Genomic DNA, 16,791 nt, shown 5'->3' with positions numbered 1-16,791 from the left:
GATATTGGAGCCCGTGGTGGGACAATGGATTAGTTGATCCAGGGCGTTGGAATTTATGAATTCCAAGAACCGTTGGGAAAAGGAGTTGGTACCCGAGTAGTTTTCCCAATTAATGGCAGGGTAGTTGAAATCACCAAGTATTAGGGTGTTTGGTTGTATCTTAATATTTTCTAGTATGTTTAGGAAGGTGTAGTGAGAATCTTGGGGTATGGTGGGGGATCTGTAGCAAGCTACAATTTGGATTGCAGTCTTACCTAGTGTTAGTTGCACCTGGAGAATTTCAGATGCATTGTGTTGGGCAACTAGCCTGGAGGTGTGAATATCCTTGGTGAATATGGACACTCCTCCACCTTTAGTGTTTCGGTCTTGGTTTTGTGGCCAAAAAGTGTGGTAAGAATTGTAGCCTGGTATTGCATGGGTGCTCTCTGGAGCCTTGAACCAGGTCTCAGTCACATCACAGATATCGATGTTCTCCATTTTTAGGAGTGTCTCGAGAGAGTGCATTTTGAGATTTAGACTTCTAGCATTGAGTAGCATTACCTTCAGATTTTGCATGCTTGTATCTGTTACTGTGGTGGTTTTATCCTTTGAACCTTGCCTAAAAAAGGCACTATAGGGGTGGCAGGAGCTGTAGCCAGTAACCTGAATCCCAGGGGTGACAGGTGCAGACCATCTCTGGCAAAGCATCGTGGTTTGTCGATCATGTCTTCCCAGGCAGACAAATACTGGATCCCCTTTGAATGACACCAGAAGCTTAGCCAATTGTTGAAGTCAATCATTTTGTCCTTATACTGTAGCAGGATGCTACTCAGGGCTAGGGTCATACCTGCCTGGGTCACATGATCCAAGAGCTCTTCCATGTCTCTTTTCATGTAGTCCAGGGAGGTACGTCAAGTCATTTACTCCAGCATGAACAATCACAGAGTCGTATTTATACTTGTTGTGGAGTGACTTGAGTGCATGCATTATGTGGCGGATCCTGGCACCCGACAGGCAGCTGACTGTAATTTTCTCCATGTTCATCCTGGTGAGTGGGACATCAGTGTGCCTGACTATAGAGTCACCTATGACTAAAGTGTTGGGTACATTGTCTTGCCTTAGGGGCTGTTGTTGGGTGGCACACTGGTGTTGTGATCTATGTGTCACTTTGGTTGTGACTGGTGTTTGTTAGCGTTTCGGCTTCGGAGGTCCTTGTTGCTTGGGCAGGTTAATGTTAAGGGCCTCCGCATATGTGGGTTTAGTCTTGCTATATGTGGGAGTTGATGGTGTGGGTTTTGAAGGGCTATGAGTTGCTAGAGGTGTAATGCATGTGTTAGCCTTCTCCTCTTGACTGTCTAGCACAGTCTTGACCGGAGAGAGCTTTGCTTCCAGTATGGCTAAGTAAGTGCATCTCTCACAGGTTGTAGTGTTAGGTGGTAGGAGGAGAGGATTGTCTGTGTACATGAGGCAGTTGCCGCATTGCCCCAGTATGCCCAGATTCACCAGATGGACATGAAAACCACCGGAAGCTAACCCTTAGACATGCCTGTTTAGGTGCTTTTTTGTAAGGTTTAAGAGCTGTTTTCCCTTACCTTTGCAAGGTAATTTGCAGTTGTAGGCTGTTTAGTGCCTATGATTAATTTCTCCTTATTGACAAGGAGAGCTGAGTGCTTGTATTAGGTTCAGGCTTCCTAGTGCTTTACAGCAGATTCTAGAGCAAGTGCTAGTCACAGGGGTCAGATTTTAGTGCTACTACTGAGAAACCAGCTAGTTTTAAGGGAAGATTTGAAGAGCAGATTTTCTGGCACCTGGAATAGTTTAACTGTAGCCTTGTAGTGCTGCACGATGTGAAAAATGTGCAAACACACATGTTTTTAAGCCAGAAAGTTGAAAGGGATAGAAATCAGCCCAAAAAGGCTAATAAAATTACAATTTCAGAGCTGGAAACCACTCCTCTAGCGTTAGATAGGCAGTACAATGCTCACCAGTCCCACTGGTAGGCAGTAGGACTTCCCTCTGCCACAGCAAGGTCTGGATAGCTCTGAGCACAGAAAATAAAGTCCTGAGACAAGCAAGGCCTGGGATATGGACTGGCTAGAAAAGGTGGGAAACGAGCAAACAAGATAGTATATATATATATTTTTTGTTGAAACAGGCTAAACAATGCAATAATACAGTAAATAAACACAGAAAAGTCTAACACACTTGAGTGTGTAGTCCTAAACAGTAAATGCAATTAAAACTCTACAGAATTAGCAATTTAAAACTTTTTAAATGAAGCAAGGCAAGTGCACAACTGAAAAACGATTTAAGTGGCAGTAATACAGCAGAATAAGTAGCTAGTCTACATATACAGAGAAGTCTGTATATACAGAAAAGCAGCTAAAACACACAAACCCTTCAGATGCAGTGCAACCTAGAGTACTTGAGTTGTATCAATATTAAGGCAATTACAGTTATAATAAATGCTCTAAAATACACTCTATATTTCCAAAATGTTTGAGAAGCACAGTCAGAACATAAGGAAATTCAGACAAAATTTTTATTTATTTTTTTTTTTTGAAAGGGAAAAAGGAGAAACAGAAGGCCTTATCAAATGGTCTCTCTGTATTAGGTAGAATGAGCTAATGACACTAGCCTGAGAGGAGTGTCCCATATCAGATTTACAGTAGGGGCGGGCAACTGCAAAGACACCAAGTATAACAGCAAGACACCAACCGGGAAGGAGGGTGGGGACAATACTAAAGCTGTTAGCCTACAGACAGTAAGCACTACAGAAAGCCACAAAATGAAAGTTTTTAAGATTTGTAAAGAAAAAAAATGCTTTAACTGCAAACAAATCAGTTACCCGTGCAGATTACAATAAAAATGCTGTATATAAATTGCTAGAAACAATAAACTGTATAAATAATCGAAAAAAAAGCAGGATACTTATATATCTCAGCTAAGAGTTGGAGTCCACACCTCTCATCCACTCTGCTCAGTTATATTAGACTTCTAACTTTTTGGGTTTTATTGACCTACTGTAGTCTATTTCTTTCATTGATCTTAATATATCTATATGTGTCTATTAAATCAAGCAACTCTTCTTGTAGCTCATTTTCTTCCAAATTGAGGACACATCCCTTGATGTTAAGTTGTCAATCTCGCCTTCATTCTTGCTGGATGGGTTCGGAGCCGATCCTCGGCTCCAACTCGGCCAATACTAAAGCTCGAGAGCTAATTCCACCGGCTTGAGGCTCCCCTATATCCCACAATGCTAGGCGGTAACTACCCAGATCTCGTTTGCCGCTATAGCTGACGAGGTGCGTTTCTACCGGCTCAGGCAGGTTAGTTTAATATTTACCATTAGGTATTACTAATAACCCCCTTTTTTAGTTATAAAATATTTTCTATAGTTTAATTCTAATATTTAGTTATATCGACCCCTATCTGTCGAACCCTTCCCCTCTTACCACTTGTTCTAGGCCTTCGGCCCTTCCCTCACCCTAGTCCCTTTTAAGATTAGTGTTGTAGGGGCTTGTGTGTATGTGTTTCTGTATAACTGTAATTTTTTATTAATTTTTTCTGTAAAGAGTGTCTGGTTTGTGTGTGTGTACAGCCTCTCTTACCTTACTATGTCTAAGGATAAGGTCTCAGGCTTCAAGAAGTGTGACTCGTGCTGTCAGAAAATGTCTCTGACAGACGGTCACACTTCTTGTGTGTATTGCCTGGGACCTGTGCACCTGCAGGACTCATGTGCTGTTTGCCATGGTTTCAGCCCTCGAGTCCTGCAGGAATGCAAGAACAAGCTGATCTTGCGGGGCTTGTTAAAGCCTGAAGGCCCCCCGACTCAGTCTGTGTCGGGGAAGCCTTCAAAAACTTCAAAGCAGTCGGCTCCTGCTCTTGAGTCGACTGCTGAGAAGTCGAAGCAGGCTTCGGCATCGGCCGGAGCCGATGTTCTTAAGCCTCATACTGTTACCTCGGCTCCGGCTGGAGCCGAGGCTGATAAGTCTTCATCGGCTCCGATACCCTTATCGGAGCCACATTCCAGAAAGAGGTCCAGGTCCCCCTCTATCGGATCCGTGCACTCGGCGCCAGGATCCCCTCTCCTTTCGGAGCGGACTCACAAAACCCATTCCTCTCAGTCTTCCAGGTTATCAGACCATGATTTGCAGAGGGTGGTGAGTAGACTTCTTAAGTCCGAGGCACTGGCCCAAATGCTGCATAGCCCGACTCACCAGTCAGTGGCTATTCCCGTTCCACATTACATTCCTCCTCCGACTCCATCGAGTTTGGAGCCAAGGCTTGTCGGAGCCATGACTGTCGGTGCGTCGGATCAGATACCTTCCATTTCGGCTCCGTCGTCTGCCCCGATCTCCTCTTTGGAGGGATCTCCGCGCCGAGCTTCCCTCATCGGCTCCGAGGGGGCGAGTGGCATCGGACCCTTGTCCGACCCCGCTCTCCCTCTCGGAGCTTCGGTGCTGGTGAGTTCGGCTCCGACATCAGCTTCGGAGCTGTCTCTGTCGGTGCCGGGAGAGGTCCTTGTCTCTTCGGAGCGAGGGCCTCGGGCCTTGCCTGACAGGGGTGCCTTCGAGGTCATGCGGAGCGTGCTAGAACCAGGTTCTGCCCCACAGTCAGCTCCTTCAGCCCCTCCATCTACAGTGCCTGCGGTGATTTCTACTCACCCCCTTGTCCCACACCGCAGAGAACCAACTCCTCAAGATTCCCCATTGGGAATTTCCTCCTCTTCCGAGGTCTCTCCTGACCCTGCAGGAGATCCCCTAGGAAGAGGCAGTGCAAGAGGAAGCACATTGACTCCCTGAGTCTATCACCTCTGACACTGACTTAGAGGAATCGAAGGGTCCCTCGATCCCCTCTGAGGATGTCTCCTTTGCGGACATCCTTGAAATCCTCAAACAGAGGGGGAACTGGCCAGCCCTTAATCCTTCGGAGGATGAGTCAGTGTATCTTGAGGCATTTGGTTCTCGCCCTTCTACCTCCTGGGTGTCCCTCCCCTTTGACCCCTTATGGAAGTGGTGGCAAGGAAGGCTTGGGCGGCTCCTGACTCAGTGGAACCCACCCGAGGAGACCATCCAAATTTATTACTGCCCCCAAAGACAAAGAGTTTTTATCCAAAGGTGTCCCTGTTGATGCCATGGTGGTGGCTGCGGCCACAAAGAAGGAGTTAGCTGATCCTTCGGTTCCTGTCCATCCTCCTAATAAGGAATCTAGGACCATGGACAGGTACGGCAAGCGGATGTTCTCGTCAGCGACCTTTTCAATGCGGTCGCTGAATTACTTATGCCACTTCACTCGTCTCCAAAGAGATTTACTCAAGGATATGGGTGAACTGATGAAGGATCCTACAGCTGAGGGGTTCAAAGACACAATGAACTCCCAGTTGGCAACCCTAAATTCCATTGTTAACTCCTCCATGCGGCTGGTCTCATACACAGCAGATGGGGCGAGTAGAGCCGCAGGCACAGGTGTTGCCTTACGAAGGCACGCCTGGATGCGGCTATGCAACTTTGCGGACCCTTTCAAGGCGTCCTTCACCAATTCTCCCTTTGATGGATCATCATTGTTTGGTCCACAGGTGAAGGATACATTGACCAGGTGCGAGGTGGAAGGTAAGACTCTCTCTGCCGTAGGAGTCCGTTTTCTACCCCTTCTAGACCCTATCCCAAAGGTCAAAGGGGAGGAAAGATGTGGTTCATAAACAATCCCAGGGAGTCTCATCTGACGCACAAGGCCTATTCCCCTCTAGAGGCAGAGGGGGAATAATAATAGACGCCGCCCTAGAGGCAGAGGAGGTCCGCAAAACCAGGGTAGCAGAGAAATGTTCTCTGACAAACCCTTTCAGCACCCCTGAGGGGCTGCCCGGCTGTCCGCCTTCGGAGGCAGTCGGGGGAAGGTTATCACTGTACCCAAAAGCCTGGCTTTCCCTAACTCAAGACAAATGGGTACAGTCGATCATATCCGAGGGTTACAAAATTCCCTTCCTTCATATTCCAACCCAACCAAAAAGATCCCTTCCAGACGTTCCACCCGCTCTAAAGGAACAAGCAGCATTAGAAATTTCGAAGCTGCTATCAAAAAGAGTCATCCAATCAGTCCCGGCAGACCAGCAAGGATCCGGAATCTACTCCAAATTCTTTTTGGTACCAAAAAAAACAGGGGACTGGAGACCCATACTGGATCTCAGCTACTTAAACAAGTTTGTCAAGAAAACAAAATTCCGGATGGTCACGCTACAGTCCATTCTACCCTTCTTGGGTCAGGACAATTGGATGTGCTCGATAGATCTTCAGGACGCGTACTACCACATCAAAATGAACCGACGCTCCAGGAGATATCTCCGCTTCAGGCTGGGAGCCAGTCACTACCAATTCAGGGCCCTGCCCTTTGGTCTCACTACAGCCCCCCAGGTGTTCACCAAATGCATGGCAGTGGTCACGGCTCACTTGAGATGCCAAGGATTCCAGGTGTTTCCATATCTGGACGATTGGCTCCTTACTGCCACCACCAGACATCAGCTTCTCCTATCCAGGGACTTCACCATTCAATCTTGTCAAGCTCTAGGCATTTCAATAAATTTCGAAAAATCTGCCTTGTTGCCTTGTCAGTCTATTATTTTTATAGGCGTCACCTTAGATACACAGACCCTTTCAGCCAGACTCACAGAGCAGAGGGTGTTAGACATCCGGAACCAAGTGTCCCTTCTCTTACAATGTGTCAAAGTCAAAGCCAGACTGGTATTGAAGGTACTAGGACTCATGGCAGCAGCTATTCCCCTTCTCCCCTTAGCTCGCTTTCACATGAGGATCCTCCAATGGATGCTTTTTACTCAATGGTCCTTTCAATGACTCCCGATGTCCCATACCATACTGATAACTCAAATATGCAAGAATCAACTGTCTTGGTGGATCACATCACCTCAACTTCTCCAAGGAAGACCCTTCACCCCCCCCCCCAGTTGCCACGTTGACAACAGATGCCTCCCTGATCGGGTGGGGGGGGCATTATCAGGGCAGGACAGTCCAGGGCACGTGGCAACCCTTCGAGTGCCACTTGCACATAAATGTCTTAGAGATGAGAGCAGTGCTTTTAGCGTTGCAAGCCTTTCATGACTCTCTTCCCAAGGGGACTATTGCAATTCAAACGGACAACATGTCCGTAGTGTGGTACATCAACAAACAAGGCGGAACCTGATCATACCCTTTATGTCGAGAAGCACTCAGACTTTGGCAATGGGCGATCTCTTCTCAGCGTTTTCTGATAGCAACGCATATTCCCGTGAAATCCAACGTTATTGCAGACAAATTGAGCAGAGCAATTCTCATGCCACATGAGTGGTCTCTAAAGAAATCAGTTCTAGAAGAAGTATTCCTAAGATGGGGCCACCCTTGCTGCGATCTTTTTGCTACTCCCCAAAACAGCAAGTGTCACAACTTCTTCACTCTCTTCCCGTTACCAGGCCATCCCACCAGAGACGCACTAGTCCACGATTGGCCCCGGGGACTTCTGTATGCCTTTCCCCCCTTTCCACTGATACCTCAACTAATTCAGAAAGCCATCGCCTTGAGAGTGACAATGATCCTCATTGCCCCTTACTGGTCTCGACAGATATGGTTTCCCTTTCTTCATCGTTACCTTTTGGAACAGCCTTGGCATCTGGACCCAGTACCAGATCTGATTACCCATCAGTCGGGTCAGCTGCACCAATCTCTGTCTTCTCTGAACATCACAGCGTGGTTTCTCCGATTCCAACCTTAGCCAGGCTTCCCTCAATATCTCGGTCGGTCCGAGATATTTTGATAGCCTCTCATAAATCCTCTACCCGGAAGATTTATACTAGCAAGTGGAAACGTTTTTCCCTTTGGGCATCATCGAAAAACATAGATCCCTTTACTGCACCTATCCAGTCTATTTTAGACTTTCTAGCAGAACTCTTTCATTTAGGATCTTCTGCATCAACCATTAGAGTTCAATTGGCTGCCATATCAAATTTTCATGTTGGTGTCTCAGAATCCAGCATCATGGCTCACAAACTCTGTAAAGCCTTCTTAAGGGGTGTATTTCTTCTCAAACCTCCAATCAAAGACCCTCCGCCTCAATGGGATTTGAACTTGGTTCTGGCATCTTTAATTCTTCCCCCCTTTGAACCGGTGGCTTCATGTTCTCTGAAGTTGCTTTCTTGGAAGACACTTTTTCTTGTAGCTATAACTTCAGCGAAAAGAGTATCTGAACTCCATGCTCTGTACAGTCGCCCCCCTTACTTAGTTTTTCACAAAGACAGGGTATCCCTCCGGACTAATCCATCCTTTTTACCTAAAATTTCTTCTCAAATTAACCTAAACCAAGTTATTGATCTCCCCGTTTTTTCCCTAACTATTCAAATAGGTCAGAGCAAAAGCTGCATTTTTTGGATGTTCATCTCCAACTGAGATATTACTTAGACAGGACTAAACAATTCAGGAAATCTGATCAATTGTTTCTGTCATATACAGAAGGTAGATTCGGCCTTCCAGTCACTAAAGTATCCCTTTCTAGATGGCTCACGTCTACAATTACTTTCATCTATGAGATCAGACATCAAAAACTACCCTCAAGACCTAGAGCTCATTCAACTAGGGCATTAGCTACATCCATAGCCTTTCAGGACAGGTTGCCAATAGATTCAATTTGTGCAGCAGCCACCTGGGCTTCTCCTCATACATTCATTTCACATTACAAATTGGACATGGTTTCCAGAAGCCGTGCCAATTTTGGTTCCACTGTTCTCAAGAGTCTGTTCCGATAGGCCACCCGGGATAAGGTGCTAGGGGCGGTCCCATCCAGCAAGAATGAAGGCGAGATTGACAACTTAACATTAAGAAGTTATGTACCTACCATAACGTTCCATGTTAGTTGTCTTCTTCTCGCCTTCTTTCTTGGGTCCCTCTCTCCTTCCCCCAAGCCTGGACAGACCGACCGGAATTCTTTTGTGTTTTCTTCTTCCGAAATTTGTTACTCCCACACTTTCTCCCACCTCTTCTATCTTTACTGAGGTCTGCCTTTTCTTTACGCAGACTGTTTGAGGTGGGTTTCCCTACTCCATTCTAGGGAGACTAGGATTGCTTGGTATAGCTATCAAACGAGATCTGAGTAGTTACCGCCTAGCATTGTGGGATATAGGGGAGCCTCGAGCCGGTGGAATTAGCTCTCGAGCTTTAGTATTGGCCGAGTCAGAGCCGAGGATCGGCTCCGAACCCATCCAGCAAGAAAGAAGGCGAGAAGAAGACAACTAACATGGAACGTTATGGTAGGTACATAACTTCTTATTTTCCATTTCCTGAGGACATTCTATAGAAAGTTCTATAGCATCTTCCTATGGCACATTCTCTTCAGTTCCATCCTTTGCCATCCATTGCTCTGTCATATGGAAACTCACCGACCTATCACTCCTCAACATTGACTGCATCAGTTTCCACAGTTTCCTGTTCCTTCCCTTGCTGTCTAGCTGCAAGTGAACATTTATACTGGTTTCCTGTGGAAGGATTCAAAATATCTTCATATGGCACCTGACCTGTTGCTTCCTGTTCCCACTGGTTTCCGCTTGCTACATCCTGTTGTGGTGCTTTCTGAATTAAATTTTCTACACTGAATCCTTCACTTTGCAGGTACTCCATAACTTAAATTTCTATTTCTTTAACTTGCTGTATTAAACAACTGATGTAATTTAAAACCATTTGATAGGTGATTTATACAAATCCAAAAGAACATGTATGGTCAATAAATTTGTGTGTGTTGTGTGTGTACTACCCAGGACCCAAAGTACACTTAATCACTGCTGTGGAGGGTGGACCTCAGCTTATCAGATATACAATGTATGTGTTTAACACAACAATAGATTTGGATGAGTTTAACAGAACAATAGATTTGGATGAGCAGGCTAGTTCTCTGTACCATACCCTTCTACTACATGTAATATAAGCAGATTTTGTGAAGTGGTTTTCTATGTGTTGGTGCCTTGCATATCTTGCTTTAGATTTTAAGAGCAAGGCAGTGCAATGCATTATAAGATTTTTTTTTCTTGTGTTTGGGGGGGTTGTCTGCCTAGGAGTGCTGTCCCTGCTGAGCAGTGCCAACTGATAGTCTTGGCCCTGTTGTTACAGAGGAATGACCTTTTCTTCCACATGTATTCTTATGGTGTGCTCATAACTTTGTACGAGAAACATCTGTTACTGGCAGTGTATCTATGAGGAGGGAAAAGTAACATGCTGACAGGTGACTTAATTTGAACAGTTGTGTAGACCAAGAAGACCATGAGTAGTACCTAAGTTCACAGGTTTTCTAGACTTGATATTCAGGCAGGGAATTTAGACTGAGATCCTCTTGTTCTAGTCTCCAGCTTTTGGATGGGACAGAGGATGTGCTGGTGAGACCACAGGAGCAAGTGTGCATTTCCTCCAAAATATTTGATGTAGGAATGTAGGATTTTCATTTACTGGCCAAAGGAGCATTTGCTGTTTTCTCTTGGTGGTAGCAGACTAGATAATTCATTTTCCCTTCAGAGAAGAGCTTAATTTCCAGTAGAGAGGATAACATGCAGCTTCAAGTAATCTTGGTCCTGTACCTCATGGTGTACAAAGAGAGGTTTTATTCCCTAGTTGAGATCTCTCTCCCTTCTCGGATGGTTTAAGACTTTGCAAGAAGTTAAGAAAACCCACTACTTGAAACTTGTTTGTCTACATTGGAGCAGTTTTCCATTAGTTTGACTACAGTGTTTAACACCTCTTGGCCTAGCTTCAAAATATGTTGGATTAGTTTGCACATTTCATAGTTAAAGGATTGTTCTTTTTCCCTTCCATTAAGATTTGCTGTGCTACCTTATCAGCATGCTTTCCAAAGAAGCTTGTGTTAGTCTCCTGCCTTTTTGTAGATACCTTTCTTAGGGAAAGACTTCATCTTATTTCCGAAAGAGGTCCATCTTTCCTGATCAGGACTTAGCCTTGGAAAAAGTGATTAAGCTTTGCTTTGCAAACCCTTGCTTGTAGCTTCTTCAAAGGTCTTTTCTTGAAAAGCAGTTCTTATTGCTGGAACCTTAGGTAATAAGCTTTCCCAGCCGCTGGCTATTATGTGGCCAAAACCACTGTAGTTTGGTTAGCATGGATTAAGTAGCATTGGCTAGTCCATCTTTTGTGCCTAACATTATGGTGGCTGCTGCTTCCTTCATTTTATTCTTATCTGCAGAATTAAGACTAACGCATTTTATACAATGGAGGGCATAGACAATAGTTCTATGCCTACATATTCAGAGTAGCACATTTTAAGGAGTCAGACCAACTTTGTCTTCTTGAACTTAATAAACTGGGGTCTCTGGTGGTAGGCAAACTATTTCAAACCGTAGTAGTTGCTGTACTGCATTTTTGTTTGAGTCTGATGCATATCAATTCATATACCCATTCAGGCTTATTCTACATGGAGTGCTGTTGCTTCTACAACATTTCTATTAAAGTCTTGTTGGTGGCTGTTGGCAAAGCAGTTACTTGTTAAGCAGTCCACACATATTCCAAGTATTAAAAAAATTGGGTTGCATTTCTAAGGATGAGGTAATTTTTCTACAGCAGTCAACTGAAGGATGTTAGCTGGGTCTTCCCACTCAGGCTTTGCATTTATTGATTTGTATTTTATGCAAATGTAATAGAAACATATTAGAAACTGTGAAGACAAGATACCAGTGTAATGGATGAGCTGCCCTAAGAGTAGATGATGTAATCTTTCTTTCAGCTTTTTTAAATGTTTTATGCTGCCAAGTCTTGGTGATATGTTTAGCTCTGGATCCAGTTGTAGGGAAGATGCACTATGGCTGTCAAGACCATAACACTATAATGATTTCTCTTGAAAGATGCAACTGCTTGATTTGCTAGTTTGAGTTGCACTATGTGGCAGAGACCAACCTTGTATAGCACATTGACTGACTTATGGAATCAAAGTTGCTGGTCCATTTGTTGTTTGTGCCGTGTTCTGATTTTTTTTATTACTGTGCTAATTTTTACATGTGAGATTTGAGGCTGACTACATGCTTAAGTACGGGGTAATGTTGATCTGAAATTGGCAGCAGCTAACCCAGCTTCGACCCAGTGGCTCTACAGACTAAAGTCTGGGAAAAAATCTGAGCCAGCTGTACACTCTGGAAGAAAGAATTAACCTAAACACATTTAAAACCATGAAGGCAAAGATAATTTGATCATCACTGGTTAAGGAACCTCACAGATCTGTACTATCCTGAAAATTAGATTACCATATTTTTTCCTTTTACGCTTGCCATATTTTTAACATTACTTTTGCATACTTGTCAACATTTTGCTGAAAACATTTTTGATTTTAGTATTTATTCTTTCCATAGGCACCATTTTTGCATATGGCCAAACTGGAACAGGGAAAACTTTCACTATGGAAGGCATACGAACAGTTCCTGAACTCCGAGGGATTATTCCTAATTCATTCGCCCATATATTTGGACACATTGCAAAGGCTGAAGGGGATACCAGGTAAAGATGTTCAGTTTTATTTTAACTAACTAATACTTTTTTCGGATTTTGATAAATATAAAATAGTAAAAGTGGTGCTTTGGATATTTCAAGCATGTACACTTGATTAGCTCCAGAAAATTATAGAATTATCTTGTGTGTTTCTTTTTAACTTGGCACTTAATGCAGACTTTCTAGAAAAATGACTGAATTTGCTGTGGTTACAAAATTCTAACCATTTTTGGAAATTCTGCCTATAACATTCTTGGAACTTCACTCACTTGAGTTTGGTGCAGCAGAGCTATAGAATACATAATGCTGTATATCCTTTTGGCATTACGTTGTACTGTGTTACATTTTCATTTTTTTTGTATGTACTTCCATTTAGCACTTGGAATGCTGCTGTTTGGTATGCAGTAGACTTTCCTCCTCTTCATTGACTCCTCTTTTCTCTGGGCTTGCAAGGCACCATCCTTTTAAACTATACTCCCTCACTATGCATTTTGGGCCACTGCTAACTTCTGTCCTAAAACAGTAGTGTAATATGGTCTTGAATTAATCTTTTCCCAGCTGTCACTCATTTATTCTTGTCCAGATGGGTATATTGTCCTTCCATCCTCCTTTTTCCAACTCTGTCCTTCCCACATATTCCAAGACAGCGCAGTTCACCCATATTATATTCATGATATTAATCTTTCACTGTTTGCATTGCCAGAACTTTTCCCCTCATACAACAGTCTATCTTTTCCCAAACTCCAAGTTTAGTTTTGTCTAAGTGATTTGCAGAAATAGACCCAGATCTTCATTTTAGTGTGCAATGGAATGATTAATGTAGTTTCTCTCTAATTCACTTCCTTAACTATACCTCACTTCCACATCGTGTTGACCTTTGCAGTTGCCCTTTAACAATGCATAGTCTGATTTAGAATTGAGGCACTATTATGTCCCAGATCCTTCCCCAACTCTTTTTTTTCCCCTTTAGCACACTGCCTTTTTTCTGTGTCCTTCCTGGTCTTCTTCCACCATTGAAATGCATGTTATATCTTGCAAGCCCAGTGTGCCATCTGTCTATATGCCTTACTAACCAGAGCAGGCTTTACTGGAGGCTGGCCCTCTGTCTATGACCACCACAACAACAGTGGTGTCATCAACTTTAATTTTTTCAAATTCACATTTATTTAGTTAGTTTTTACCAAGCAATGTGACTGTAAAGCAGTATAAAAATAATAATAATGCAACAATATTAGAACAAAAGTACAAGAAGCAGTCTAGGAGTATATATATCTAACAAATTACATAGACAGCTAAAAGTAGTATGTCATAAAAAAGTTAATTAAAGTAGCTGAGTAGACTTGTATGGAAGACTAGTTTAAAACATGGTCATTTGCAATACTGTATTTTATTAGTCTATCAGAATTAAAAGTAAGCTCAGATGAGTTTTGAGGACCATTTTAAAACCAGATAGTCTGAGAGATTCCCTTAGCCATAGGGAGAGGAGGTTCCAAGTCGAGGGGGCCTGATTGGGGGGCCTAGTCTCCAAATGACTGTAAATGCACCCCAAGAATCTCTAGCACTTGTGTGGAGGATCAACCTAAGGGCTTGATTAGGGAACCAAGAACTCCTTAAAGCATTGGGCACCCAGTTCCTATAGTGCTAAATAAAACAACGGCAACACTGTAAAGGGAATACATCATCAAATAAGCAGCCAGTGCAAACTCCACAGAATGGGGAGTAATATGAAAACAACAGTTAGTTCCTGTAAGTAACTGGGTTATGAAATTCTGAACACTCTGGAGACTATCAAGTTCACTGCTGGAGAGCCTCAGGTAAAGAGAATTACATTAATTAAGTCACAGGGCTTGCACTTCCTCTGAGAGGCCATCAGGAGGAAGAATGTACTTAATATGAGAGGTATTTTAAAGATGAAAATCAGTCTTCACAGAATATGACAGCTGGTCTCTGTCATTAAAATTGCATGAAGATTTTTTTACATTCATCACAAATGCCAAACGATCGCCATTATATATAAGCTGGTATTTTTTGGGGTGGGGATGGGGCGTGCTTTTGCACCCCTTCTTCATCTTGACGGTCATCGCCAGTGCTGCACGTTCGACAGGCCTATTGGTCACTCCAGTTCAGCTCTCTGATTATAATGAATTTATGACCAGGGCCAGTGTGGCTAAAGGTGTCCTGAGGGGATGGTGCTGTCTACCATCTGCTGTTTATTTTTATTATGAGGCTTACCTTTAGTTTTCCTTCCTTCCCTTCTGTTTGCTTGGTTATGTTGTGGGGATATGATTGCAGTGGGAGCATGCAATTTCTGGCCCCATCTCCTTGGAAGGCTTAGACAAGTTCTCACCCTAATACCTTCTTAGACATTGCCCTCCCTTACCAGTCGCCAGCCTTGACCAGGGATGTCAGTAAAGTTCCACACAGTCGTCCTTCCTCAGGATGGACGCACCTTATTCCTCCCTGCCACTCTGTCAGTTTTCTCAACCATTAATCAAACCCAAGTTAGCTTGGCTTGTAGTCGGGGCTTTAGCCCTCTACACCACCAGAGTGTCATCAGAGTAGTGTCAAAATTTGAGCAGTTAGATGCCGTCAAAAATAGCTATGGCTGTACTAAGTAGCAGACTGTTAGCAGTCAACCAATTTTGGATGCATTCCAGCTCTATAAGGTGAGTTTCTTGGGAACTATAGACCCAGTCAGCCTAACAAGCCTAATTTGTAATCCCATGGAATGTATTTATGATATCATAAACACTTGGTATAAAAAAAATATTGCTGCAGACTTGCGGTATTATGGCTTTATTAGTGGGAAGTTGTGGCAACTTTAATTCTTCAAGAAATTCGCTGAGGCCCTGTAGTTCATATATTGTACCTGGATCTGGCCAGGGCCTATGACAATTTTCTTGATGTTAGAATTATAAAAAAATCTTAAAGATTTAAATGCAGACCTTTATGGTGTAAGAGAGAGATAGAAAACTCTGTGATGGAACCCACATATTTAAAGCAGCAGGTCTCACTTCAGAAAGCATAGAGGTATGTTTCTGAGACTTCAGTACTGGGACCCCTACTGTATAGCATCTCCTTCTCAAAACTCCAAACCACTTAACCAGACACAGGCTCACCACATTTGCTGATGACTGAAAGCTGGGTGATGTATATCATGTTGATCACTGCTGCAGTAGCCTAAGTTGTATAGGTTCTATCCTGTGAAGGATATAATAGCCGGCCAGCTTCCAAAGCTTCAGGACTCCTTCCATACACCCAGACTGTTAGACAGCTTGAGCTGAGATGTCTAAAAGTCAAGTTTGGTGCCAAGTCATTTAGAACTTTCCTGCCACAGAGAAGAGCTCTCCTGTTTGGGTTTTTGAGGACTGAATGTTGGCTTATGCTGTTCCATTACTGGGCAGATAAGTTTGGGGGGAGGACTTTCCACATTTAATTTTTACTGTTAACTTTCTTAACAAAGAAAGTAAAGATTTTTTGGCTGTCATGAGACTTCACTGTACTTCCTGTCAGTTTAAAAGTTGTTGAAAACATTCTAAAAGTATTTTTTCCTGTGGTGACATTTTTTTTTGGGGGTTCAGTGTATTAAAGTGCTTTTTACTGCGTGTTTACCAGGAAAAAGAGAATTTTTTGGCTTTGAAGTTTTACTGGGTTGTGCTGCTTAGTTTCCCTGGGAAAGAGGCATTGTTTTGGCAGGCAGGGAGCTGTCAGTCAGTCCTATGTTTGGTCCTTCTTCTAGTTACAAAAAGAAAATTTAAGTATTTTTTGCCACCACTGCAGGCCATTAATTTGTTTCCACTGCAGTTGGATGACTGCTGTAGCCAGAGCTGATTCCTTAGACCACTCATCATTTTTTCTGGATCCCTCTGGTGTAGCACCTGCAGCCACTCTGGACAAGGGGCCCTTGAGGTCCCCTCTGTGGATAATGGAGAGAGACTCTTCAGTCTTGGGAGAAGGGGCAGGGAAGATACCGCTGTATAGTTAGAATGTTGTTCCTATCCCTGGGAAAGCTGTTGCTGCTATTAATAAACCTATTTGCCCAATTTTCCAGTCAAAAAGAAACAGAAAACTAAATATTTCTCTACTCCTTCACAAGTCCCTCTGGAGAGGAGTAGTTTATTAAGTCTGGCTTAGGGTTTTGTTCAGGCAATTGACTCTCTTTATAAAGTGGTTTCTGTTAAAAAAAAAAAAAAAAAAAAAAAGGGTTTCTTCTTTTACTGACGAGATTGAGTATTTTCATATAGACAGGAAGATGAAGGGACATGATTCAAGGTTTTCTCCTTAGATTTCCAATTCATACTCC

General features: G+C 43.3%; 1 protein-coding gene across 2 annotated transcripts in view; it reads left to right on the top strand.

The window, feature by feature from the left end:
* The window catches only part of KIF3A (kinesin family member 3A), a 1,506,491-nt gene that overhangs the window by 258,404 nt on the left and 1,231,296 nt on the right, over window positions 1-16,791 (top strand). For both annotated transcript variants that reach the window (XM_044069250.1, XM_044069251.1), the window contains exon 3: window positions 12,353-12,497. In XM_044069250.1, coding sequence (XP_043925185.1) covers window positions 12,353-12,497 — 145 coding nt within the window. The remainder of the gene's footprint in view (window positions 1-12,352; window positions 12,498-16,791) is intronic.

The sequence above is a fragment of the Protopterus annectens genome, chromosome 4.part0 (assembly GCF_019279795.1).
Source record: "Protopterus annectens isolate FY-2018-M chromosome 4.part0, PAN1.0, whole genome shotgun sequence".
In the NCBI taxonomy this organism is placed as follows: Eukaryota; Metazoa; Chordata; order Ceratodontiformes; family Protopteridae; genus Protopterus; species Protopterus annectens.
The sequence above is the reverse complement of the archived record's forward strand: the minus strand, read 5'-3'. Positions and strand labels throughout refer to the sequence as shown.